At 41.1% G+C, this 27,735-nt stretch overlaps 2 protein-coding genes across 3 annotated transcripts; one reads left to right on the top strand and one right to left on the bottom strand.

Moving 5' to 3' along the window:
• Positions 1–3,346: 3,346 nt before the first annotated feature.
• Positions 3,347–11,102, top strand: LOC145452105 (uncharacterized). Its single transcript, XM_080330322.1, has 5 exons — positions 3,347–3,571; positions 6,410–6,550; positions 10,307–10,405; positions 10,465–10,563; positions 10,871–11,102. The coding sequence occupies exons 1-5, from the start codon at positions 3,413–3,415 to the stop codon at positions 11,000–11,002; spliced, it is 630 nt and encodes a 209-aa protein (XP_080186448.1). The 5' UTR covers positions 3,347–3,412; the 3' UTR covers positions 11,003–11,102.
• A 29-nt stretch (positions 11,103–11,131) lies between these two features.
• Positions 11,132–24,410, bottom strand: LOC145452104 (uncharacterized). Of its 2 annotated transcripts, none has more exons than XM_080330320.1 (7): positions 24,254–24,410; positions 23,159–23,300; positions 21,798–21,942; positions 21,687–21,729; positions 15,360–15,586; positions 13,776–13,937; positions 11,132–11,557 (listed from the first exon to the last, which is right to left on the bottom strand). In XM_080330320.1, the coding sequence occupies exons 1-7, from the start codon at positions 24,312–24,314 to the stop codon at positions 11,327–11,329; spliced, it is 1,011 nt and encodes a 336-aa protein (XP_080186446.1). In that variant the 5' UTR covers positions 24,315–24,410; the 3' UTR covers positions 11,132–11,326. The 2 variants fall into 2 exon arrangements, with proteins under 2 accessions (XP_080186446.1, XP_080186447.1); XM_080330321.1 differs by having other exon boundaries at positions 15,360–15,493.
• Positions 24,411–27,735: the final 3,325 nt, after the last annotated feature.

The raw sequence follows: 27,735 nt of genomic DNA, 5'->3' as shown, positions 1-27,735 counted from the left end.
TGAAAAGGTAGGGCACTTCAATAATAAATAAACATCTTTGCGCGTTTGTACCCGTTGACAGGAACGAAACAGCACTTCGTCAGCCCCCTCCAAAAAAATAAAAATAATAAAGTTGGGTCTTGGGCTCCCATAGGGTGATAAACATATCTCTATCACCTTGTTCACTTTTGCCACGAAACCAGCTGATGTTCTGTGAAGCGAGCCAGCGCAATGCGCGAAAATTTTCGATAATTCATGATAAAATCGGTCAATATGATCGGGAATTGCATATATATTGCTATCAATTTCTTGTCCTCGCTGCTCACGTAATCAGATTTACCGGTAGAGCTGAGTGAGGTGTCTTGGAAACTGTAGGGCCCATTAGTATGATTCCGTAACATGTTATTTCGTGACCTCCTGTCTGCTATATCAAAAAAATATAGAATCGCCCAAATGTAGGCTTCTAAACTAAGAGACGCACACGATTTCAAATTGGTATATCTTATTCACTGGAATATAATTTTTCCCTGCGGGATGGTATTTGTCCCGTGAGATTAAGATTGCCAAGACAGTACTTTGTATATATAATGACGTTTTCGGTCAGCATAAGGGCAGCAGTCCTGTTCGGCCAAGGTTTTCTCGCGTTGTGCGTCGTGGCGCGGTAAAGGCTAACGCCGATATGCCCAATGCCCATTTCTTTAAATCTTGCGCATTTTCCCTGGGGATGAGTACCCAAAAATCAAGATATTTGGTAGCATAAAATCACGCCTACAGCAAAAAAAAATTGAAAAAGATGCATAAATTTTCCGAAGAATACTCTATAATTTATGCTAATTCACGAAATAATTTTGAGCCCCGTTCGACCTCGCCCCCCCCCCCTTCATTGGGGGTTTGGCGTGTGGCAGTTACAGTCCTGTCTTTACCTATATCTATAGCTACTGCTCGTTCAACTGGTCGTAACGAGAACAGTTTACTCACGACTTTCCTGCAATCTTAATTAAAAACTCCAGACTCCAAGCCAAGCTAATGTATTTTATAAATATAAATTTAATTTTTTGTCATAACTCGATTTCCTAATATTTTTGGGGGCCGCAAGAAGGCTAGCTGGGGGCCGCGCTTGGGAATCACTGGTCTGGAGTGTCAAAATTGTGACCCGCGGGACAGGCGATACCCTCGAAAGACTCGATATAGTCTGGCATTCTCTAAATATATCTATATATAATATATATAAATCTGTTGGGCCCAAAAAATACATTTTTACCGCAGCAACTTGAACGCAAAACTATTAGAATAGGGTTGCCGGAATTTTGCTAATATGTCCGTAATTTCACCGTAAAATCTGCGTCCGGGAGTAGATTACAAAATATGGCTAAATGTCCGGAATTTTGAAGGCTCGAAATTTTTTCGTAAATCAGAATTAACAATATTATTTTCAAGCAGATGGATACTAGTTCAAACTTTATCTTCGCGCCCCGCGCGAGTTTAACTCATATTGATTTTGATATGGGGACCAACGCCATCATTAAAACATGCAAATGCAATAAAGATGCAATGAAGAATAATGCAATAAAGAATAATAATGCAATAAAGAATAATAAAAAATCATTTACCGAAATAACGTCTAATTGTAATCTCAATTATGAGATAGCGGTATATTCCTAGAGCTGCAGGTAGCACGCCTACTTAGGTACCACAAGGTGAGATAAATTGTGGTAACCAGGTGGGAACCCGTACCTTTTTGGCCCCATATTACAGAGGTATTTGATGGGGAATCATGTGGGTAACCCACTAAGCTGTTAGCGAAGACAATTTTACGACCCCGGTCCCGGTCCTTGCAGCAGTATCAGTGGCAGTGTAAGTAGGCCGAGAATCCGACGTAGACATGTGCTAAGGCGATATTAGGTAAACGCTACGCGACATTGAACTTTAACGTTGTATACTGTACTGTAGGGCTCTTCAAAAATGACTTTTTTCTCAAATCGTACCGGCTACTTGATAATGTTGTTAGGTTACCTAATTTAAGCCTACACACAAAATTTGGTTCAATTCCAGCCAGTAACCGCTTTGCTACAGGAAGAGAAAGTTTCTATTTATTATATAAAAATAAATAACAAAAATTTGAAAATTTTCTGTTCACCCCATGAAAGTGTTAGGCTGTCTACAGAAACGATGCTCACCAAATTTTGTTCAATTCCAGCCAGTGGAAGCGGAGTTATTGCCGTCGAAAAATTTGGATTTGAATAAAATAAAATTTACGGTGAGCATAACTATAATAAATAAACAAAGAATCGGTCACCGTAAATACTATTTTATTCAAATCCAAATGACGTCACCATATTTTGTGTTACGATTGTTGATATACGCTGTTCTTTTGAATTCTCTACTATAGTTGCCGACGATTACCCCTGACGAGTGTCAGCCGAAAATATTCGGGTTCATTTCAATATGAATATACTATTCAATTGTATATTGAAGCTCTTTACCCCATGAAGCTGCTATCAAAGAGCGCGTTTTTTGGGGGATGCCGATATTCAAATACTCTTCCCCTGGCGGATTTAATAACTAGTGTAAGTGTAAGTGTAAGAAATTCTTTGTATTCATTCATTCATCTGACGTTCATATCTTAATTCATGCACGCTGCTAGATCGTTAATCAGTGAAGCGTGACCGCGCTGCGGTGTGTGGGTTATATATCTAAAATCTATATATTTATATGCTCAGTGGTTATATATCTCATCGGAGTCCGTAGTCTGGTGGCCGGTATAGCCAATGCCATCGTCGGCCGGAACTGATCTTTATCAGATATTTTCGGTATAAAAGCGCTAAAAAAGCGCTAAATACTTTTCAAATATCGCTAGATTTGTCGCAAGGCGCTAGATCCATATTTTTTGGCGCTAAACCGGATGAAACATCGCTAGATCTAGCGCGAAAATCGCTAAATTGGCAACTGGTATTTCGACTACGATTGTTAGTTTCACCAGGCCGTTATTCCTTAATCCTTATCACGATTTCCGATCAGCCGACTTGCAGTACGGCCCGCTAAAGGCTCATAGGCTCTTTGTAAGACTTCATGATTATGATGCAAGTGTAACGAATGGCTACCACGTTCTATATTTCGCAAAGTTTAAAGCGAAACGGAATCAATAGCTTCATCGACCACGTTGCTGGTATGAATTGGTACAGGTAACCACGGCTGTATGACCTGCATGTCATAATGACAAGCCGGACATAGCGGTATAATCACGAAGAGCATCGCGATTACCAAGAGCGGGCGCCTGCAACATGTCATAGTTTGTAATCTTCCCATGGCGGATGAGTGGAGGCAGTAGCTTTATCGCAAAGTTGCTATAACCTTTCTTGCGGCGTTTGAATGACAATATATATAGACTCCCAGCGCACTTTGTAAATCTTGCGGAGCGTACGTGGCCATAAACATGTTTCACGCTGTTTTCACGTTGGCACTCATATGTGCTTTTGGGGTGGATTCGCAGATAGCGCAGGATGTGGTCAACGGACCGATGACATGGAATGATGACCTTTTTGATGCGAGCACGTTGGATCCATATGGATCCGCATTTCCTGAGCAAGAGCAGGTAAGTGAATAAGCTTTGCGATTGGCCCACTTCCATGATGGAAATTCCATCATACGAGTTAGCGTAGGCCTATATTGTAGCGGTTATATTGGTAGAAGGCCTACTAGTAGGCCATGATTGGTGTTAAGTCGAGGTCAACCGTGTCACGTGACGGTGCGTAGCCTACATATCTCGTACACGATTCGCAGTCAAGCGACTGCTAATTCAAATCTCAAATCGATCGCCATGTATTGAATAAAGCTATTTAGCATAGAGTGTTCTGTGCCAGCTAACAGCTTTGGCTCAGCCGGTCTGTCAACAGTTATCCGGTTCCGACAGTCTTCTATCTCTTCTTGGGTACTTATCATATATTAAAGATAGCCTACTTTCCTCGGTAACCAAAGAAGTAATTCAAGATTTATTCACGTCACAATCGTCACCTGACCGTAGCAAGAGTCGGTGGTCATCAGCTTAGTATGAAGGCAACGAGATCTTTTAAACCAGGGGTTCCCAAACTAGGGGTCGCAACCAAAATGGGATCGTGTGCCTATTCTCCGGGGTCATGGAGACTGAAATTAAAGACCAATGGCTATTAGAAGAAGGTCAATTAAGCGGATGCTATCGGTAACTCATTTCTGAATATTTTAGTTCAATTTTCAAAATGGAAAGAAAGACTAATGCGAACCCGGCAAACAAGGTATTAGATCAGTTGAAGCGTCATTCAAAGCGCCACCTACTATAACACAAGGTTGATGTCTGGTCATTAGTATGAAAAATTAAAGTGTCTGGAGCATAGAAACCAACGGGGTGGTTATATTTCCTCCCGGAAAAATTACAAGTAACCAGTAGTGATATGCGTTGATAATATAATACATTTACAGGACGCACGTAATAATCACGTAAATAAACACGTAGTAATCAGCACGACAAAGTGAGAGGTGGGGTCGCGACACATTTTCTATTCGAAATTTGGGGTCACGACCATAAATAGTTTGAGAACCCCTGTATTTAAACTATATGAAAAAGCGTAACAAATCCATTGTGACGTGTTGAGTACGTATGATGTCACTAGGAAACAGTCTGAAATTTGCAGGGGAGAAGGACGGCTTTCGTCCCAATGACTATAGTAGGCTTACCATATTTTGGAAATCTAAAAAGAGGACACTTTTTCAGAAATTTCAGACTTGCAAAACCGGAGAAGAATTCTCAAAAACCGGTGAATTTTTCCCACTTTGTGATCGGTTGACTAAAAAAAAAGGTCATCTTTTCCGCTCAGAGCTCAAAATACCGTTTCCTCTCCACGTTGCCGGGTGGATGACTAAAAAAAAAAGTCATATTTTCGCTCAGAGCTAAATTCACCGTTTTTCACTCCGAAATACCCACCGGAGCTTCACTTCTGTGCTAATTTGCGGCATAGGCCTATCACTCGCAATTTGCTCTGAATCTGACCTAAATTTTCAAATAAGAGGACAAAATCTAAAAGGGCGTCCTCCGAGGACACTTTCAAAAAAGTCAAAAAAGAGGACAAATCCTCTTAAAAGAGGACGTATGGTAAGCCTAGACTATAGGCCAGGGCCGGCCAACCCGTGTCCGCGGGCCACATGTGGCCCGCGAGTAGGTTTTGAGTGGCCCGCGAGGTAATTTCCGAAATCATCAAAAATGGATTGCACAGATTGTGAACTTGCAAGGCCAACGAAAAATTTGATTAGTCTGGCCGCAACACTTGAGATGTGATGACTAAAATATCAGTTTCGACTCATTGACAGATCCATCAACCATTCATATATTGGTATATCTTCGTATACTACAATAAAGCAGAATAATTTGCGATAGATTTATCAAAGGTAAAAATTTTCTACAAGATTAGCGCAATATGTTGTCACTCGATTTCTTGTTCTTAATATTGTTGCCCTTTTGTGAAAATTGAAGAACACCCAATGTATCAGATTGAGTCTAATTATATTAACGATTACGAGACAAAGTGACGTTCAACATGTGCGACCATGCGTTTGCACTGGCAGTAAGACTGTCGACTATGAAACCTATAGGCAGGAAATGATTGACGCATGTTGGTCGCAGCTTCCGATATCGATATGTCCATGCGCCGAATAGCCCAGTCCTCGCAAACTTAGGCCAGCGATATACAGCAGGCCCGCAATATAATCAAATGACAATATTATTGACCTACGAACTTCTAAAAATTTTCGCGCTTCGCGCGGATAGTGGCCCGCGCAAAATTTCGTCAATCGAATGTGGCCCGTCGGGCGCAAAGGTTGGCCAGCCCTGCTATAGGCCAATGAAGTGACCCGTACTTCTCAAATTTGGATTTGCTCACCGTGAAGGCAATAATATTAGTTATGATACGTGACGTCACGTAGTGGTTGAAATAGTTCTGGCCTCTGTCAGCGGTAAGCAGATCGGTCATACGTACCATTCTTAGTAAATTCATAATGATAACGAAACACTGTAAAGCCCGTAAAACTCGCAAAACTTGCAAAACCTGGGTAGCCTACAGGGTTACTAATATGAGGCTAGTAGACGATAACACCTAGCTTGTTTAATTGATGCAAATTAAGTTTTCCGCGTCACATATATATTTATATAACACAAATATTGTATGTAAGTCCATTTATTCTAAATTGACCGTGGGTGGTGTATACGATGGCGACAACGCTTCAATGTTGCATGTTCTGGAGGGTATACTGACCCTAGAAATAAATGAAATACGCATTTCATAAATTTACTCGCGGAGTAAGGTGAAATTGAAATCAAGCAAGCAGAAATTACCTTTGAGTTGATCGCGAAATTTATCACCGATTACGTATGTAAACCTTACGCAGGGTATTCATATCTTGACAGACGCCGCCGATGATAGAAGCAGCATCTGAGTGCATGATGATGATCACCACCGATTCAACCGCTTTCGTTGACTTTATTGCCAAGCGACCGACTAGGCAATTACGGCGACCACTCAAGCACGCGGAATTACGATCTGACAAGGTATCGTGAAGGTTCGCACGTTAGCTTGCAAAATCTATAATCCCCAATTCCTGCACTGTGTTAAGCACCCCGATGATGCATTCTGGCAATGATAAGACAGGTCCAAATCGTAAACGTAATCCGGGCTACCTATAGCCTCGTGGCCAGAACAGCGGGCGACGCGATGTGTCTGTCTTCCATGTCATTCTGAATGTCATTGTACCGCACAGAATAATTTATTGATGGTAGCCAATTCATACGCAGTAGTTGCTATAATATGGCTACCATATTTTGGAATCCGAAAAGGACAACACTTTTTACAAATCATAAATGTCAGATCCGGACTAGAATACTGCTGATACCAGAATTTGTATTGGAAATTTTGTTGTGTTGACTAAAAAATAAGGTCATATTTCTAGTCCTACTCTCGGAGTACCACTCGAACGTCCGCATTACTTCGCGTCATTTAGGGCGTTCTTCGTTCATCCTGTCCATTAGCCTGGCTGTCAAAGCTGTAAAAGGGGAACGGATCTCCAAACAGGAGGACGTTTATGCGTTCTCGGAGGGCATTTTCGATTTCCTCAAAAAGGAGGACAAACACTCCTAAATAGGGACATATGGCGACCCTATGCCATAGTCCCTGAGAAAGAGAGAGAGAGAGAGAGAGAGAAAGAAAGAGAGAGTCTTTATTTTCATCCAACCAAAATACATAACACATAGCAGTGGTGGTGGTACAGAAAATATGCACGCACTGCACAGTATTCGGTATTAGATAGAAATGATTGGTAAGACCGTGAAGGTCATCTAGTCTGATCACACTAGCATCAAACAGGTACACTTGACTCTAAACAGTCTGGCTGTAAAAAATGTTAGTTAAAAATGGAAAATAGTAGAAAAATTTAACAATGGTAGCAAATGGTCAATGAAACAATGTCTGGGCGAGGTAGGGCAACAGTGTTAGTAGTATAACGACAAGAGGTGATGTCCCGATTAGTCGATAGATCTCTTAAGGTTGCTATTGGGTGCTTGTAGTAGTAATAATAATAATGACGGGAGATGATTGTTGCTTCAACTGTTTGAGTCTTACCAGTGTTGGGATGACTCGAGTCACATTTTTCGTATGACTTGACTTGACTTGACTCGAGTCACTTTGCTAAATGACTTGACTTGGACTCGACTCGGCGTGTCAGAAATGTGGATTGACTCGTGACTCGGAGCAAAATTCACGAGTCAATTTCAAGTCAATAAGTAATCGGTGTCGACAAAAATCACGGTATCTTGCATATGTTCGGATTGTTCGCGAAACGCTGGTGTAACCCGTGAAAGCGACCAGTCAATCAATGATCGGGCTTTTTTACTGAGCCTCCATTGTTCTCTCACAAATAAATTGACCGCAAACGAAGTGCTCGAAGCTTACAGCTTACGCTGTCGTAAACTAGTAGTAAAGTAATTTAGTAGCAAAATGTCTCTTTCTGTTCTCTGTTCTCACCTTAACCAAACCTCTTGTTTTATCGAAATTGAAGTCGAATATAGTTTACATCAAGGGTCGGCAACCTACGGCCCGCGGGCCGGATCCGGCCCGCCAAGCGAAATCGTCCGGCCCGCGACATGATAATTAGTTATCACAAGAATACGGCCCGTCGTTTCATAATGAGTTTCAATCTGCAGTGCAGCACTGCATTAAAAAAATGCGGCATTGCTACGATATAATAGTAGCCTACATCGTATTAGTCTATTGTTACGCCATAAAACGAAGGTGGTTGAAGTAGGAGATGGAGATAGACTAGACTGGATCAGTGCTTATCAATCGGGTGTATCTCGCAACCGAAGGTGTTCCATACTTTTTAAAGGGTTTACCACTCTAATGGCGTGTGACAATAAAGGTCTTCTTCCTTCGCTTCAAAAACGGTTGGAACATCTCAGACGCAATGACGGAATCTCAAACTTTTCAATTATAGATAACTAGCCTGCGTATATTAGTTAGCCTATCTATAGTTTAATTTTCCAGAAGGCATTGTGTGCCAAGACAGAAAACCTGAATAGTGTTTTGGCCACAATGGTGAAAACTGTTAATATGATTTTTGTCTCATTAACTGAATCAGTTACGCCAGATATTACTAGAAGCAGAGAATCAATATGACGATGTCATGTAGGCCTATACCTGTCATGTCCGCGCATTAAGTCGAGCAGCTATGCTTACACGAGTGTATGAACTGAGAAATGAAATAGCAACTTTCCTCGAAAACACAAATATCGCCGACTCATAATCTTGTAATCGTAAATGGGTATCTCATCTTGCTTTCCTGGTACATTTAACGTCACATCTGAACAAATTGAATTTGCAACTTCAGGGGGAAAACAACTGAATACACATGAGATGTTGAGGCGCATTTAAAACAAATCTGTGACTCTGGAAATGTCAACAGTACAAAGAAAATTATGCTCACTTTGCTTTACTGGAGGAGAGTAAACCTAGTACCAACACTACATTTGTAACTCTGATACGAAATTTAACTACTGAATATTCACCCGCTTTTCCGACATTCCTTCTCTACAAAATGAATTCTGACTATTCAGTACCCTGTTTAATGTGGACGCCAATACCATTGCCTGAAAATTTCAAATGGGCCTTTCTGAAATGCGATGCAGTTGAATTGAATGACACATTTCATACAAAGAGCATATCGCTGCATGACTTTGACAAAGAGTACGTTCTTGAAATTGGTCTTTATCCCAGCTTGACCAACAATGCAAAAGAAATTGCATCGATTTTTGGAAGCACGTACGCATGTGAACAATAGTTTTGAACAATGAAATCCACGAAGAGCAAGCTAAGATCACGTATTTCGGACGCCCATTTTGAATAGGGTCTGATTCTTGTTTCATCTGACTTGTTCCCAGAAGTTGAAAATCTTTCACAAAGCAAGCTGCGTCAATTGTCACATTCATTCTGTGTTATTGAAGTGTAAATACTTGTGTCTTCTGATTGGTATGATTGAGATTGCAGCAATGTAGGATAATATACCGAAGTGAGCGTAAAATATAGTACTAAGAAAAATTCCGGCCCGCCAAAAAGTTGTACACTCGAAATTTGGCCCGCGACTAGCAAAAGGTTGCCGACCCCTGGTTTACATAGTCCTCAACCATTGGCGCAGGGTCGAATTGTATCATATCAATCTGTAGATTGGTAATGTATTGCATCTTATCAATTCGTTTCTCTATTCTATATTTTAGCTGGTAAATATAAACTGTGGCTATGCAATTACTTGTGTAGTTTAACAAGGCCTTCTTGCGTGTGTTGAACTCTATATTCGTCCATCGGTTCGGAATCAATGGCTACGCAATCTGTATTTCATTCAGTTCATAAAATGCAACGACGTGATCATGCCTCACACTTCGAAAAAGCAACTTGACTTGAATTTTGACTTGACTCGTGACTTGACTTGACTTGACTCGACTTGACTCGAGTCACCTTCAAAAATCGAGTGACTTGACTTGACTCGAGTCACCTTCGAAAATCGATTGACTTGACTTGACTCGAGTCAAAATGTGCAATGACTCGAAATGACTCGTGATTCGAAGGTAGTGACTTGATCTCAACACTGAGTCTTACACCATCTCCATGTACGGTATTGCGTTCGAAACTATCCATTCCGCGTGTGTACATTGCACATGCACACTCTACTGCAATGATGGATCTGGCAATGGCACTGTAATCCAAGACATACATATAATTAAGTGTATAGTCTGTCTTTTGCTAATCCATGTTGGATCCAGTTTAGACATGCAGTTTCCGTGGGGGTCAGCTTTTACGAACAGAAACAGAACGGATCTTCTACACTGCAAGTCACTCTTTTGAAAAGCGGATGCATACAAGTATTTATGGGTGGAGTAAAATTTGTTAGTGCGATTCAACAAACAAATCTTTTGATTAGAGCTTGGCGGGGGAATTGATTTTCTTCGTGTTTGACGCTAATGAGACTGTCATCTGTGATACGACCGCTGTCAACGCCACTTGTTCAGCTGACATCGTTGTAAGTGTTTCACTAGTATGGGATAAGCGAGTATACTCTTACGAATCAGTTATAGGTTTTGTGGTTACAATTTTCGTCTTCGATCCGTATGCGCCAAAATTTGATTTTTCAAATCACGTGCACGAATTGACTATTGTCATGTTGCTACTGGTGTGATTTTTGTGATTGCGTGACTGGTGACGATTTCGATAAAGTCCGTACTTCAACGGGCTTACTGCATATCCGCACTCTCCAGTTTAGGTAGAGATCGGCCCAATTTATTGATCAGACTTATTGTCTTATTCTTATACGCAAATAACTTTTGCAGCGCTCCGTTGAATGCAGATCTCGGGTTCACCTCAGCGTCTCTCGTGGCTTTCATCCGTTCTATACATCATGTCACAGCGAAGATTTCTTTGACATAGAAAGGAGAAAGGTCAAGATCGTGTATTACGACTGAACTTCCCGGCTACCTCTGTATACTGGACAACGGGCAATGGCTATGTCTTCATTCTTTTCTGATGCCGATTTGATCTTAATATATTTTCACCCTGCAGAAATCCGCATTGAATGAATGATTATCATCATGGGCACTGGTAGCGAAGCTGTATTGACCGCATTCGTTAATTCACAATTGGTTAGAAAGAGTTACATCAGCCACAGTCCTACAACAGTGAAAAGTGGCAACGAATAGCTAGCGATATGCGGCACATATCTGAGAATTTGCTCATATATTTAATAAAATAAAACATGGCCATTAGAGTGATTTGGTTCTGGAAACGCTTCATTTGTCTTGATTTTCTTCGAGAACCTTGTCACCGGCCGCTAGCTCAGCTACGCTGTTGCCCACGTCCACGGATATTGGATCGCACCCGGTGCCATGTTCGTGCTCGCCGTTGACAGGAGGTGCTTCGAACAATAATCCTTCCGGCATTCGCACCGGCTGCTCGTTACCGGATACTTCGGTTTGGTCCACGTCTTCGATTTTACTGTCTTCTACGGAGAGTGGTGCTTCCTAAAAAAGATACATATTCTATCGATAACAGTGGTGGTCGACGTAGTCAGTATCGGTAGGGCCTACTTAAATAGAAACAGAAATAATGCGATAAATTTCTACTAAATTACAAGCGAAGTAGCGATTTCCAAGCCATTCCAAAACTACTTCAAGTGGAAGTAGAAAATATAAGGTCTGAAAAGTACTCAAGCAAGTAGTTTAAAAAACCCGATTTGATCGAGGGTTGGAAGACCTTAGCATTCATTCGGACATTACAAGCAGGTGAAATATTCGAACATATCTTCAGTTACCGGGATCAAAATCCAAGGTGCAAAAGTCGGTAGTATTGCGTAAATAACTGTTCAGGTAGAGTGGGAAGTAGTCTATAGAGCAGGGGTGTAGGCAAATAATTTTCCCGAGGGCCCAAATAAGAAGCTGAAAATACGTTGACAGGCCAAGCCAAAAGTTTAAACTATGTTTTCGGCGTATTAAAAACGGTGGCATACTCACAACAAACTAAAATGACGGGTGCATCTCTGACTATACGCTAAACAAATATTTAGTGCTTCAATATTATAGAAAATTGAGATGTCGGCTTTCAGCGCCCCCTTTCTTCGGGCAGGCAGTGTATTACGTAATGCAAGGATGAAAACAAATTAGGTTACGACTCTAGTAATTCGAAACAGCGTGTCTCTGATTGTTTCAGCATACACTGCTAATTTGGCTTTATCTTATAATCTAGATAACGTATATGTAGGGTTACCATATTTCAGAAACCCAAATTCTAGACACTCTTTAGCGCCCACTAGTGGATTTCAAATTGAATTATGACGTCACACTAGCAAAGTTTTGCTCACAGACCCGAGATTGTCACGGTCCGGTTCAGGAGTATGTGGCTGTGTGTTGTGTAGCCGGGACCGAAATCACATGTTTTAGCCCCCTCCCGCCCAAATGAACAATGATTTTGAGCCCACACTATGGGGTAATCGATGCAACTTCTGGGCGACTCCGCCTCCAATTTGAAAATGTTCCGTGGCCCAGATCAGAATTTTACAATATTAAGCTGCCGAAGGCAGCATAGCGAGAAAAACTAATAGCTACGCCCGTAAGGGCGTAGTACAGAGTTTCCGCAATGGATCCACCACAGTTCTTGTTCAGATTTAAGACATGATATAATATATACATTTAAGATATTGATATTGGTAGGAATTTAGTGAACAAGACATTCTGGTGTTTTAGCCAAAGGATCTTCATCCGTAAGCTGTCATAGGCGGGCTTGACCCTACCGACAAGAATTCAAAGCATGGGTGTTTTGGGTAGATATTATGTAACATAAAATCTGGGAGTATATAGGATAAAGAGTTCTGATGGGAAGATAAAGTATAAATAAAGGTAAAGTGATAAGGAAATAAGATTAACAAAATAATTTATAGTATAAGCAGAGGGTGATAATATAGTAGCATGGATATGACTCAGTCCAAAGCAACTCTACCATAGCATCTCACGTCGTCAGGGGTGATAAAGATATAGGTAGGGCGTATTAGCCTCTCCTTTTCTGTAGCAAATACCGGTAATGCTTACTGCAGAGGGATTATAACAATTTTGAGTGAGTTTAAATAAATGAACTTGTATGGGGGGTGAATTTCTACGAAAATGGTTGATTTCAAATCGAATTTTAACATACGTCTAATTCGAAATCAGACAAAAGCAATACATTTTTGAAAGGAACTAGTTTTATACTTTAGGATTCTGCAATAAACAAATTTGGAAAATTTTGTTAGTTCAGCAGTACCTTACGGGCTTAAAAAGCGGGACGTTTGGCTGACTGGTCGGGACGCCGGGACAAGACGTTAAAAAGCGGGACTATCCCGCCTAAAACGGGAAGTATGGTAAGCCTACGTATACGATATACGTAAGTTACCTAACCACGGTACATAAATCAAATGGCTTCAAAGTAAACACATTTCCGGTTCAGTTTTTACAACCTATATGATGGTACTGGCCTGTGCATTAACATTCAAAAGTAGGTTTTATGTTATAAATTCAAAGCAACTTTTCGCGGGCCATAAAATGTCGAGGTCTGCTATTGGCACTGAGTAGCCTACTTGGGTAAGTGGTGCAAGTGGACAAAGCCTACTCGAGCATCGGGGGAAAGTAAAAGTACTTTGTTACTGACCACTTCGGCTTATATCTATTTTCAACATGACCACCATGAATGAGCGCAGAGCAATAGTCTCACCAGAGCTTTTTCGGGACCATCTCCGGCACTCTCGTCTTCGCCGTCGTCTTCATAATCATTCAGCCCCAGCGTTTTCTCGATCAGCACCCAGTGCTCGCGAACTTTGGGGTTCAGAATTAAACCTTCCGGCAGGTCGAAATCCCCATCACTGGTGATGCCGATCTTTACAAAGAGCAAATATAAGTGATAATGTTATGCTACCTTTTCATCCTCCATATGCCTGTTGAGTCCTATACGCTTGTGATATTGGCAGATTCCGGACGAATTTGTTTGTCTATTTAGGTCAGTGGTTCTCAAACTTTTCAGTCCGCGGGTAGCCTTTGTACTGCATTTGTACAGCTGTCTACTCGAGATTGCCACGACTGGGCTCGTGGCGACCATTTCGACTACGAGCAATATCAATAGCGAAGGTTTTAGCCCGCGAGCGACAATGTCTTGTTTATTGCTCACATAACGAAAATGACGCTTGTGGACTTTTTAGGTTAGTAATTTGTAGGCAGCACGTTACACGTTATTTCAGACACAATTCTGTAGAAATCTCAGGACAGACACTATTCAGGAAAAAATTGTGCTATAGGCGATTTCCCTTCAAACGTCAAATTATTTCCATATTTCGAATTTGATTAATCGCATTTACTGACGTTCCTCCTGATGAGATCAGTCAAAAATCTTCGAGTGGAAAAAATGGCAATATGAACGTATTGTTTGCTGCAATATTGAAGTTCTGTACTTCTAAAGGCCTGTTTAAATCTCATTGTACTTCATTGTGGAGCATTAAGATTTCCCACACTGATTTCTATAGTGCATGACGAGCCCTTACGCTATACCCAACGCCCTCCAATCGCTCAGTTTGTAGCCATGGCCCCATCTGAGGTGGGGCGCTGGCGCCCACTCTATGGACCAATGTGCTCTGTTATTTCATCACCGGAATAGACTACAAAACGAGAAAAGTGCGTATTACCACAGCTAAAGGCAGGACGGTTAAACCGGACAGTTGTTACCTCTGGGATAGATCCCCGTATGAATCGCGGTATTTGACTCATGTACACCAACGGCAATGGGTTTAGCAATACTTTGGACAAGGAAATACACCCAACGTCAGGGTTCTTAACCTGGGGTCTATGCACCCCACAGGGTTTATGAAAGGCCAATGTTGAACATACAACTACAAAGCCATGTCGTATTTTATAAGATCGGTCCATATTTTGTCTTATATTCTGTGCTCACCACAGGTCACAATATAGCCATACATAGCCTACAGACGACACGAACACTAATAATGTACTCTAACTCCCCAAATTCCGCGGTTACGGGGGTCCAGTGAACGATCAGAAAATATTTAGGGTTCCGTGCACACAACATTTTTAGAACCCCTGTCCTACAAGATTTCCGAATGTACCGCGTACTCGGGGTGGGCATTGTAATTGATTGAGCGAACTTCCGAAATTTTCACCCAGTCACACCATTAACATTTTCCCTGTTTTGTTACACCATGGCCTACTAAAGACTTTAGTAGGCCATGGTTACACTCGGCTACAATCGAAAAGCGTCTGAATCCAAATACATAGTTGGCTACCCTCCAACCTCAAATGCCACTCCGTTAACTTCCATCACAAACACTTCCTTATCGTCTTTCTTCACGGCCGCATCGGATATCTCGTCTGCTTCGCCCACGACCGACTCTTCCTCCGTTTCCGCAGCGCCGTCCCCTTCCAGATCTATTTCAGTAACAATGATTACCTCCTCGACGATCGCCGGCTTTTTGAACAAACCGTACATCGTGTTGCCGTCATCGCCTTCGCCGACGCAATCTGTAAGGAGCCGACTATGGAAAACCGTTTGCCCCTGCTGGAGGTGACTTACGTAACAGATGATTGCGGTGAGATGCGGTGAAGGCGATGACGTAGCTACATGATGTGGTGATTGGGTGACTCACGAAATATCTCAAATTTGCAGTCATTTCTGGATGCTGAATACTTCGAAGCTTCGTGGCTCATAGGTGGATAAAGTATTCATCTTTGGTACTCATATAGTTTAATGATATATTCATATTGAAATAAACCTGAATATATGCGGCTGTCGCTCGCCAGGAGTAATCGACAGCAACTAAGTAGAGAATCGGAAAGAGCTAGTATATTAATAATCGCATCACCAAATATGACGTTCATTGTTGATGTACAGTGTTATTTACAATTCTCTACTATGGTTGCTTCCTATTACACATGACGAGTGAAAGCCTATAGGCTTCCGGGTATTCGGGCATATTTTATTATGAATACTCTATATATTATTTAATTGTACATCGAAGTTCTGCAAATTTCTAATCATGCTCAGGTAGAAGTCGAAATATTAAGTAAATGCAAAAGTATGTATTCTAAGCATTGTGTTGCCTGAAAACTGAAAAGTAGTCGTCGTTGCTACTCAAGTAAAAAAGTATGTCGTGATGGACAACCTCTGAATCATATTTCCATCGTCTCAAGACACGACAAGCACAGTAGTAGCCAGGAATAAAATCTAGGAGGGGCGGGTCGAAATATATTTTTAACAATGGCGTGACGTCGCTGATTCATTGCAAGACATTATACATGACATGATGTTCAGTTCTTACAATGAGGTAAAGGGTGCAGTTCACCTCCTGCTGCTCTACTGGCCGCCAGTCTGTGGTATAGTAAAAAGATGAGATAGATTCGCAACAACTTTGAACAGTATATTAATCAAGCGCCCCCTTTGGTCTAGATATGGCAATAAAGACAGCGTAGCAAAATGAGGCATGTACTCTGAATGGAAATGAACATATGAACGCATGAGATGGAATAGCAATGAAACGAGGAAGTATGTGAAAGTATGAGTTGTAGGTGGAATCAATATGTCAAATCGTGATCCCGTGGTCTAAACCAGTGCTCTTCAACCTTTTTCGACGTGGTACACCCTTTTAACGTTTGCTCAAAACTCGTACACCCCTGGTCTTCAAAAATGACTTTTTTCCTCAAATCGTACTGGCTACTTGATAAAATTGTTAGGTTACCTAACTTAAGCCTACACACCAAATTTGGTTCAATTCCAACCAGTAGCCGCATGGCTACGGGACAAGAAAGTTGCTATTTATTATATAAAAATAAATAACGAAAAATGTGAAATTTTTCTGTTGTCTATAAAAATGATGTTCTTCAAATTTGATTCAATTCCAACCAGTAGAAGCGGAGTTATTGCCGTCAAAAAATTGGATTTGAATAAAATAGTATTTGGTCACAGAGTTTATTCGCAGCCAGTTAGGCCGCCCGCCACGCAAATTGGAATTTATTTCGTGTCAGCCCCAAAACAGCATGACATTACGAACGATAATCAACCTAAATGTAACAGTATCGGGGAGAAAGTAAGTAAAGCTACTGCTGCAGAAGCGGTAATTCAGATCAGCGATGATAGCAGGCGCACCAGCCTACTGCGTATCAGGCCTGCCTCACACCACACACAGTCGATAGTAGCACATGGGCTGGAAGAGATGTCAGTAACCTCAGATCGTATGCCGCTATACACAGTCTATTGTCGCTAATTGGCATCACTAATAACAAAATACTAAATTGCAAATGTATGGCGAAAGATTGGATATAAAATCGGCATTTTAAAACAAAAGGGTTTCGATTTCAACACGGAAGCTGTTTCGACCCTGGCTGGCTACGTCACTTCATTCATGTGCATTGCGGTATTTATTAACGCCGGGTAGGAAGTACCGATTCAAGACGTCTGAGCTATCGCGGCGGTTTCCTCAAAAATCACTTAAAGACAAATGACTATAGCTCAGACCTGGGCAAAGTGCGGCCCGCGAAGCCATCCTGTGCGGCCCGCGAAAGGTTGCTTGGAATTCTTAACATACAACCTGCTTTTTTAACGATGATGCGTGGACTAAAATTTAGGCTGTATCAACTAAACAGACAATTCGTTTGCTTTGAAGCCTGTTCATTAATATGTCACGACTACGCTTCCTACATACCTTTCATGCGTACTCCAGATTCAAAATAAAGGCATTGTGGCAAAGTATGAGCAACAATTAAATCCATAAGAAATCACTCTTTCCATAGTTTAGGTCAAACCTTCTTGGTTGCGATTGTCACATTACGCATTATACGGTACGAGTTTCAAATCGTAACGTGAGGCGTTTCCAAATCTGTAGTTGGTAAAACCAGTCAATCAGTGCTCGCCACTGCTATATGACTCATCATCATCATCATACCTAATATCTATCACCCATAAAGGATGAAAGTTCATGTCAAAAAGAGGAAATCGAAAGCTGAAATTCATAGAGGGTTTAGCGCACTAATATTTGTATACTGGAGTTAGGGGTAGACCCGTCATTTTAGTTTTTGCCAATCATGTTGGCGGAAGTAAGGGTTTGAATTATGACAAAAACACAAATCTCTCGGTCAAGAGAGGGCGAACTTCAGGAAAACTGCAAACTTCGCTCAACATCAAGGCTATTCGAGCTGCACACTACTCGGAATACAGCGACCAAAGCGACCAAGATTTGTACTATCCCATATACATTTCAGTGCAGTGGCTCTCGAACTGGGGGCCGCGAAAGCATCTGAAGGGAGGCGCGAAGCCGAAGTTAAATGTATTTTTTTTTCGCGCCCGCGCGATCTACTCCAAGCTCATAGTATAGTTATTGCTCTGTGTATTGTCCAAATTTGATATTATAGAATTCCCTCATCAACAACTATAACCTTCCATGGCATTAAACCATCCGTTGGATTGGGCGTGAACATTTTCACTATCATGAAGCGGGGCGTTCCTAAAATAAGTTCGAGAACAACTGTTTTAGTGTCTTGATAGACAAAGAACGTCGATAGGGGTTTAAAAAGAGTTAAAAACGTATCATATTTAACATTGTTTCGAATCATGACGGCAGATAGCTATTTCATTAATTAACCGCCACTTTCTCATTAGCTAACATACACTGAGCAGCATATATTAACAATATAATTTAGAAATTGAAACACACTGGATAATATAGCTAAAAATTTCCACTCGGCCCGCCAACTTATATTTTCTACTTCTCATTTGGCCCGCGGAGTAAAATAATTGCCCACCCCTGCTATAGCTGAACACATGTTTGTTAACTGCATACTTTCCAACACCAAACGGAACCATTGGTCTATTGCCGACGGCTAAATGAATAGGAGAAATATTTGCTTATGACATCACAATCAAGCGGTGTACAGTATTACCCAGGGATATCTAGAAGTCTAGGAGTTCTAGATATCCCCGAGTATTACCTTTGAGATAACATCGTACCATATTGCTCATTAACCTGTGCGTCAACCTGTACTGACCCATAAACCTGCCTTTGTGATAGCTAGCCATCGGCTCATTGTAATTCGGATCTGGTACACCCCTGTACACCCCATCCGAGTGGTACACCCTTTTCAAATTCTGGTACACCCTAGGGTGTACGACCACCCCGGTTGAAGAGCACTGGTCTAAACCACTGCTTTGTAGAAATGAAAAAATCCAGCAGGCCTTGGGGACTGATTCGGTTCATAGCGGACTCTTAGCATGCAATTACCATCCGAAAACGTCGGTAACCATCGGGTAGGTCGTCTAACTCAGTGGTTCTCACTCGCCGGTTCGTGGCAAGTTCCCTGCCGGTCAGTTATATTCGACTTTTATATCCCAGTTCCAAAAGGCAAGAAGTTGGACACTAGTCCATTAATTAGAGAATTAAAACTTTGAATTGATTTCTACATTTGGAACGTATTTTCTTCGTGGTGTCGTAATATATACAGCTCATGGCTATCGACTTGGCGTACGTCACAATGCTGCGTGTGGTGTACCAAACTGTCTAAACGTGGCCCACAACTCGTTCAGGAACAGTTACATGTGAAAACTAGAAATACACATATAAACTAATTTCGTTAAATTTTGACAGTAAGCTACAGATTAACGATATTCAGCAGTATATAGAACAGAGGCCAACAAACAGTTAGTTTTTTGTTCCATACATCAGTCATTATTGCAATTTGGGTTAATTTTGATTGTTGAAGATTCGCCGGTCCGCAGCACTTATTTGGTGTTTCATCGGTCGGCAAGGTAAAAAAGGTTGAGAACCACCATTAGTCTAAATGCTGTGTTCGAGATTTTTGGGATTAGAATTATTGGGAATGAGCAAGTAAATTGAAATGATTCTTGACTCGACTGGTAATCAGTCTGAAGTATTCTGAAATTCGCGAACGCAAGGTGGCAGCCAATAGCATATCTAAATACAACGTCGCAATGGATTGATTCGCATAAGCGACTGTAGGATTTGTGGCAATCCATGAGCTAACCCCCAGAGCGCATAATTTACTGAATCTGGTCTTGATTGAAAGCTACTGTGGCATCGATTCCGAAATTATTAATAATATATCATCAGGCACTGGAACCATTGGGTCATTGTTTTGCCGTCACCCGACTGTTCTCAACAATGCAAATTTCAGATGTTGAGGGTGATTTTGGGAAGGTTCCGGGGCTCAGACCTTATTTTAATTTATATTTCGGAATCAGTGTGACAGTAGCATTCGATCAAGCCCAGATTAAGTAAATTCTGCGCTCTGGATGATATCTTTTGAATTGCCAGAAATCATAGAGTCGCTGCCGCGACCTCAGCGGATATAGGAGCGAAGCTGCAAGATAGGTCGTTGCTAGGGATGGTGTGAACGTGAGGTTCACGTTCGCGTTCTGTGTGTGAACCTCGGAAAATTAGAGGTTCGCGTTCACAACAGAACCTTGGTAGGTTCTGCACTGTGAACCTTTTTAATAAATTGTAATTTGCACTTCATTATAAGATCATTGGTTCAAATATATTGCATTTCAACTGCGGGTCACTCTATGCATGGCGCTGGCAGCATAAAAAATCAACGCTAACGAGCATGCACCTTGACAACCTAAAAGTTTTACTTGCTTTTTTGTTACAAAAATTTCACGAAATATCCAGCTTTCCTTTTGTGAATATTTAATGACTCTCTGCTGTGCGCTTGACCCGCAATCACACAACATCACGAGCGATATACGTATCAACCAATCAATGGCATTGATATCGTTTTCTGATGTAGAAAATCGAGCGGGCGTACGGGATCAATCTTGACTTCATATCTTTACTGTATCATTAAAACCAAATCCGCACGATTAAGGTGCTGGCTACTGCTATAGGCCTATAACTTGTTGTTTATGGTATCGGTAGCGAGTATAGAAACCCGTTTTACACTCTGCTCAATATAAATGTAGCAATACTCAGACTACGAACACTTTGTCCGGTCTGGCTAAGACCGTTAAGGCGTAAGCTTATATTCCCTGGTAAGTCCTCGTCGAAATTGTTGGCGAAGCGAGGGAATGTATTGATTTTATGAGATTATTATATAATTTGATAACCGCGGTTGATACATTTAGCAACGTTTAAAACGCCAATATGTACTTCAGCAAGGTGACATTATGTGGCCCGAGTCTTCGCTAGGTATCGTGTACATTAATATAGGCTATCACTTCATTGAAAGATAGGGTTGGAATTAGCAATATGACGTCACGAGGTTCACGTTCGTGTTCACACAGAACCTTTCAAAAAGGTTCGCGTTCACACGAACCCGAACCTTTCAGAGGTTCACACCATCCCTACTCGTTGCCATTCCATGTTAGCATTCGATAATGCTAGTAATGGAGTGAATTATAGCCTATAGTTATTTTGAACCGCGGAAAACGGCCCCGAATGTTTTAATAGACGAATTAGTAAATGTGCTTATTGTGAAACTATCATCAGTCACGAAGGCACGATTTGAAATGCTTCGAATTTATAAACTCCTTTTGAACACAGCCTCAGCATGTAGCATGTAGCCTAATATAATGTGGGAATGGGTTGACAATGCAAATGTCAATGATGGCACCTACCATCTTCACTCTCTAACTCATCGTCCGCAGTTTCTTCGATGATCTAAAATAAATGAATATGTCGGTGATTGCGGTTTATCCTCAACGAGTCTGGGGCTTTGCTTTTCCAACCTCATCGGGTATTGCTTCTATATTTTCGATTTTCGTGTCATCAATGGCTCGAACTTCCATGGCATCTTCATTATTCAACGAAGTGTATATACTGACAGTGGCAAGGAGAAACAGAAAACAGCAAAATCCACCAATCACATATAACCTGGAAAAAGAATGCAATGCATGAACGTGATCGCAATTTCAACGGGTATCAATAGACTACCAGACTAGACTAAATGTGAATGTGACAAATCCATCCATAAGTTGAACTTGTCGTCGTACTGATTATCATAGGCGTACCCAATGCCATGGACGTGATAGGCCCCAAACCCCTTGATCATTTTCGAATTGAACGCTGCGTTTTCCTATTGTTACAAAATCCGCAGTCCGCACCAATATTCATCTTGACTACGCCTTTGCTGATAATGGCGTCAACAGATTGAATACACGATTCCATCGTCAGTTACGAAGAGCTAGGGTTACCATATTTTGGGAATCGGAAAAGAGGACACCCTTCAAAAATTTTCGGACTTACAGACGTCCGGAGTAAAATCCGAAAAAATTGGTAAATTTATTCCGAGTTTGTAGTTGGCTGACTAAAAAAAGAAGTGATTTTGCCGACCTCGACTACAGAAATAGACACTTTTGTTGAATTCTATATCTCAGTTGAATTCAGACATACATTTAACCAACAATTTCCAAAAAGAGGACAAATTCTCAAAGAAGGAGACATTCGGGCGTCCTCCTAGGACACTTTCAAAAAAGTCAAAAAAGAGGACAAATCCTCTCAAAAGAGGACGTATAATAACCCTACAAAGAGCACCTTCGTCCTTTAGAATACATGAATGGGTTGGATATTTTGAAAGACACTTTTAAAACAGGCTTTATGATTTACCAGTACGAATTCAAAATCACTCCCTATCTTATCCAAATACCTATCAATTGCTGACCACATTTCATTTGAGAGTCGCGTGAAATCTCAGAATTTTTCGAAATTCCTTCTCTAAATCCAAATCTTCATTGCAATCGTACATCCAAATCCATACCAGCTTGAGCAGAGATTTTGTAGTAGGACCAAACCGAATAGGATTCATGGGCACATACTTTACGAAGTATGGTATGGGTCCCAGTATAGGCGATGGTATGATGGATAAATTTGAAGTCAACGTCCATCGAAATTGAATCCGCGTATCGCCACATAATAGAAAAACGAATGTCCATGACTAATCGAATGACTGCGCAATTTTCAATTTATTGAAATTTATTTTAAACATACCAAATGCAGTAAAGGCAAAGGAGCGTGCTTACGCCCAATCAATATTGGAACGTAAGCTATTAAAAAAAACTGGGTCTGTTTCAGTTACGAAGCGTTGGCTTACCTAGCATTATTAGAGGTTCCCTTGTTATTGTACATATTCACCTCTCCTCCCGATATGAGGTTGTCGGAAAATACTCTGGCTTGCCGCCCTGAATCTACATCGAGGGCATGGTTTTCATTGGGACGTCTCGGAAATACAAGAGCTGTCAGAAGAATTATATGTCAGAATAATAATGGATAGGCAATATATCCTTACACTTTGGTACTCGACCTTCCAAATGGGATACTCTGTACGTAGAAATAACCAAGGTTGTCTTGGCGAGACAAGCTGTCGGACCATGCGACAAATATACCTCAGACTGGAAGTTGCATGAAATCATAATAATAGTCCTTATGCTGTCTTATCAAGTTATTAATCATTGGGAGGGATAGTATAAACCAGGCCTGACCAACCAACCGCTTTTTGCGTGGTATCGCGCGACTCTCAATGTCGGAGTTCTGATTTGTATTTTTCAGCTATTTCGACGCCGTCCGCATCCACTCACATTCTCTATCAATTCTGAAAATCATTTTCAACATTTCGAGAGCATCCTTGATTGCTAATTTGAGTTGACATATCACTGCTAATCGACGTAATGGAAGCAAAGTTTCCTTGTTTGTATAGTTATGCAAGGTCAATTTCATACTGCTATATTCGAATTTATTATATTTATATTTAGCTTACACGACAGAATTCATAGTCGAACAGAAATATAAAGATTAGCACGTAACATTTTTGACAGAATGGGAGAGTTTATCGTATGGTTGATCAGAAAACGGCAAGCTCTTGTCCCTGTCCCCTAATTTCAAACTTGGTCGTTCTAAACTACCCCGTTTTCGTTGCTCGACAATGGATCCTGCACCTCATGATTCTGCTTAAGCATTTGATGGTCCTGAAAATCAACTGTATAAGAAGACAATTCAATCAATATGGCTAACCAGATGACAGTGTGTACAATATGTCGGTAGATGAAGTAGTGTTTTGTATGCGTTTTTATTAAATGGCACTCTACGGCAGAACGGTAAATGAGTCGGCTCTGACTATGGTTGGTTACCCGTGGTAGACATTTGGTGACTTATTTTATCAATCTGGATATTTGCAAATCTATGTACCTACCATCGTCCTCTCTGTGTCGCATCCTGGTAGTTCCTGTCCTGTGTTCAGCTGGAGGCTCCATCCTTCAGATTCAAATTATCCCTGTATTTTGTTTATATAACTTATTGTTCCGACAACAATGTCCTCTTATCGAGTGTCGTCCGATGTCCATGCCCTTATATACGGCCAATGTTCGTATGTTAGCATGCCATTGGTGGAAAGAGTACTTGACAGGCGTCATCAAACGTAACGTGGTGATGATCCTAAGTACGGTCCTCTTATTATCGTTTGTTGCCGATTATGAGTGCTTCAAATTGAATACCCGTAATATTTTCGCGTCTAATTGTGTATAGTCAGTAGACAATTGTGTCTTTGTCTAGATTTCATCATTCCAATTGCAACACACGCGATTTCTTAGTATATTCCAATTAGAGGATGATACTGTGATCGACGATGTTATCTACTTGAGCCTCGCACTGGTATCCACTATCTCATATTATTGTTGTTTTACGTGTGTACAATACTCTGTTGTAGGCCTACATTCCCTTGTCGATTCGTATTGTTTACTTCATAGAAATAGATCAAGGCCGGTTAGAGAGGCCTACCATACAGTTTCCAGTAATATATGCCATAATTGGCGTATACGCAACCTATAGTTGTAGGCCTACATCATGAATCCGTTGAAACCTTACAAATGTCTTCTGGAATATACTGAAGAACTCCATTTCCGTGATCGCATATATTAATCCGGCAAACAAAGAAATTTGAAAACATTTCGCGCCGCTTAATTATTTAGCTATCCAGCATCGCCAATAGAAAGGGATTTGTAATATTCAAATTGAACCTTTGGCAAAGAAAATCAATAGACTCGCACCAGGCAACAATCAGATTTGATGTTCATGTTGCTTCGATAAGGTTCATACATACTTTTGGTGAATTTCGTGAATTTGCTAGTATTCGTTGGTATTTGTAGGGTATCCGAATTCTGTGTGACTATGCAAAACGGAGTCTTGAAAACTGCGGTTCAATGATAAAAGCAAACACAAGCCCCAAGTCGCTTTTGGCTGAGAGGTGGTGGAATTTGGCTGTGGTGAAATTCGACTGTGGTGCTAGCGTCTAATTCCAGGTTTCTCAGGTGTGCCACGACCGACAGACATTGCTCGGAATACGATAGTAGTAGGTATGATCGGTCGCACATCGCCATTGTGGCTTATGGGCGGGGTGGCGAGCGGCTGGAAAACCGGGGGTGGCATGGTGACCCTTATGTCTTATGGCGGGGGTGGCATGGTGCCATTGCGTCTTATGGCGGGGGTGGCGAGCGGCTCTTATTTCTTATAGGTGGGGTGGCGAGCGGCTGGAAAACCGGGGGTGGCAAGCGGCTTTTATGTCTTATGGCGGGGGTCGCGAACGGCTATTGTGTCTTGTGGTCGCACGGTAACCCTTTTCAGCATAGACAGCGGTCGCACGCGGCTTCGTTGTTGGCATGTCGTACTTCGTGTTGAATATGTATCAAGTAAATAGTCATGTGAATGAACCTTTGTTAATGTGTATATCGTTGTGTATTATTACACGGTCTCTACTGATTCACCATGTGTTCTTATGGGTGCGGTCGTGATTCGTACTTTCAGACATCTCTCGCGTGGTGTTGAATAGTCACCAACAATAACCGCGCAAACGGAAACGTGGCTTGCAAGAGGATTTACGCAGTGCGTGCGACAGACGGCGATTCGAATATCGACAATAGTCGCGTTCGCAAACTAACACTTCAAAAAGATGTGAAATATTTGTAAAATCCTACGATCGCTCACAAGATACCACTTCCGGCATATCAATCTATCACTCAATACACAACCGAAGTTGAATTGTAATTGAATGCATAAATTTATCACCTCGACATCAAAATTCGAAAGCAACAACTTGATGCTTTATGTTCTCACTCTAATTTCATGATAAGTGTAATAAGTGCCGAATAACAGATACACCACCGGCGAGACTTGAATACCAACAAATTGTCACTTATTTCTATTCTAGCCGTAATCCTTTGTGAAGTTAACGCTTATTCAAAAAGGTGTGAAATATTTGCAAAACCCCGCGATCACTGACAAGATAATGTCTCGGACATAACCATCTTTCACGACTTGGTGTCATAACCATACCGATCGCTCACGCGGTGAAATTTTAGTAATCAGTTTGTCACAGAACTTGATTTCGCTGGTAAGATTTAACAAGTAACGAATAATAGACCGCCAGTGTCGGTAACTTGAATAGCGACAAATTGTCACTTATTTCCGCTCTAACCCTAATCCTTTGTGAAGTGAACGCTTATTCAAAAGGGTGTGATATCATTTTAAAATCCAACGACCACTCACCGGATAATGCTTCAGACATAGCAATCCCTCATACCCGCTCACAAGGTAATATTTCGGTAATTAGTTTGTCCCAGAGCCGTCGCAGACGGTGATTCGAAAACCAACAATTTGTCACTTTCCCGCGATCGCTATACGTTTCACGCCTCCCGAATAGTGGTTGACTTTAGTTGCGTGATAAGATCCATGAAAATATTCAATCAATGTGTTAGTTTGTCAACTTGAAATGTAACTTACTACACAAATCAAGTTGAATCGTATTTGAATGTATTGATTCGACCCAACTCAAATCCTTTGACAAATCCTATTAACGCGATCTGTTGAATCGAACGTAACCTGAATATTACTGACGCCAACATTCACCCGCATCGGATCATTCACACATTCCACGCCGCTGTTTTAACACTTATAGAATCAATACCAACTATCTCTAACCCGATAATATTCAATCATTTTGGTAATTTACCAACTTTAAATCCATTCGCGGGATGTACTAAAGGTAAATCCAAATAATCCAGAATGAAATATTTGGACTTTGACATTGCGTGAATTGAAATAGGTTTGACAAACATGACTACCAACTTTCACCCAGTCACATTTCAAGATTATACTTTGAAACAATCCTTGAAACTGACAACTCTATTCACGACTCCGCGTTTCCGTTTGTAAAATAGAGTTTCAGAAATACTATCACTATGACAACTCAACATTTTAACATCTCGCCATGCACAAACGAGTAAAATACAAAAACCTTGGTAAGTCAATCCGTTTGTAACTCACCAAACCAAAACAAAAAGTGTCCGTATGAAAAGTAGACAAGACTACGCGAGTAATCACTACAACCCACAAACATACCAACTCAGTTGTATCCATATCCCATATTTTTTATTCAACTGCAAGATGAAGTAATTACTACTTGGCGCGCGGTTTGAGATTAACACATTACATTTGAGTATACGAGATTTGAATGTCTGACCAACGTAGTTGAGAATTCTTACAATCGAACGCAGGTGTAATATTGAAAATTTTCACGAATTGACACATTGATTTTGACATATGAGATTTTGTAATAGTCGATCATGACTTGATTATTAAATTACGACATTATTAGACCAGGTTTGTGTTGAAGGTTATTAC

This window comes from Botryllus schlosseri, chromosome 12 (assembly GCF_051294905.1).
Source record: "Botryllus schlosseri isolate E-star chromosome 12, Bs_hap1, whole genome shotgun sequence".
NCBI classification, from domain to species: domain Eukaryota; kingdom Metazoa; phylum Chordata; class Ascidiacea; order Stolidobranchia; family Styelidae; genus Botryllus; species Botryllus schlosseri.
The sequence above is the reverse complement of the archived record's forward strand: the minus strand, read 5'-3'. Positions and strand labels throughout refer to the sequence as shown.

Coding starts and splice junctions, on each gene's coding strand:
- LOC145452104 (XM_080330320.1), bottom strand. CDS start 24,314: ATGGAGCCTCCAGCTGAACACAGGACAGGAACTACCAGGATGCGACAC. Junction 21,730..21,797: donor TAGAAGCAATACCCGATGAG/GTTGGAAAAGCA, acceptor CATTTATTTTAG/ATCATCGAAGAAACTGCGGA. Junction 15,587..21,686: donor TGAGTTAGAGAGTGAAGATG/GTAGGTGCCATC, acceptor GGCTCCTTACAG/ATTGCGTCGGCGAAGGCGAT.
- LOC145452105 (XM_080330322.1), top strand. CDS start 3,413: ATGTTTCACGCTGTTTTCACGTTGGCACTCATATGTGCTTTTGGGGTG. Junction 6,551..10,306: donor CGGAATTACGATCTGACAAG/GTATCGTGAAGG, acceptor TGTTGGATCCAG/TTTAGACATGCAGTTTCCGT. Junction 10,406..10,464: donor TGAAAAGCGGATGCATACAA/GTATTTATGGGT, acceptor TCTTTTGATTAG/AGCTTGGCGGGGGAATTGAT.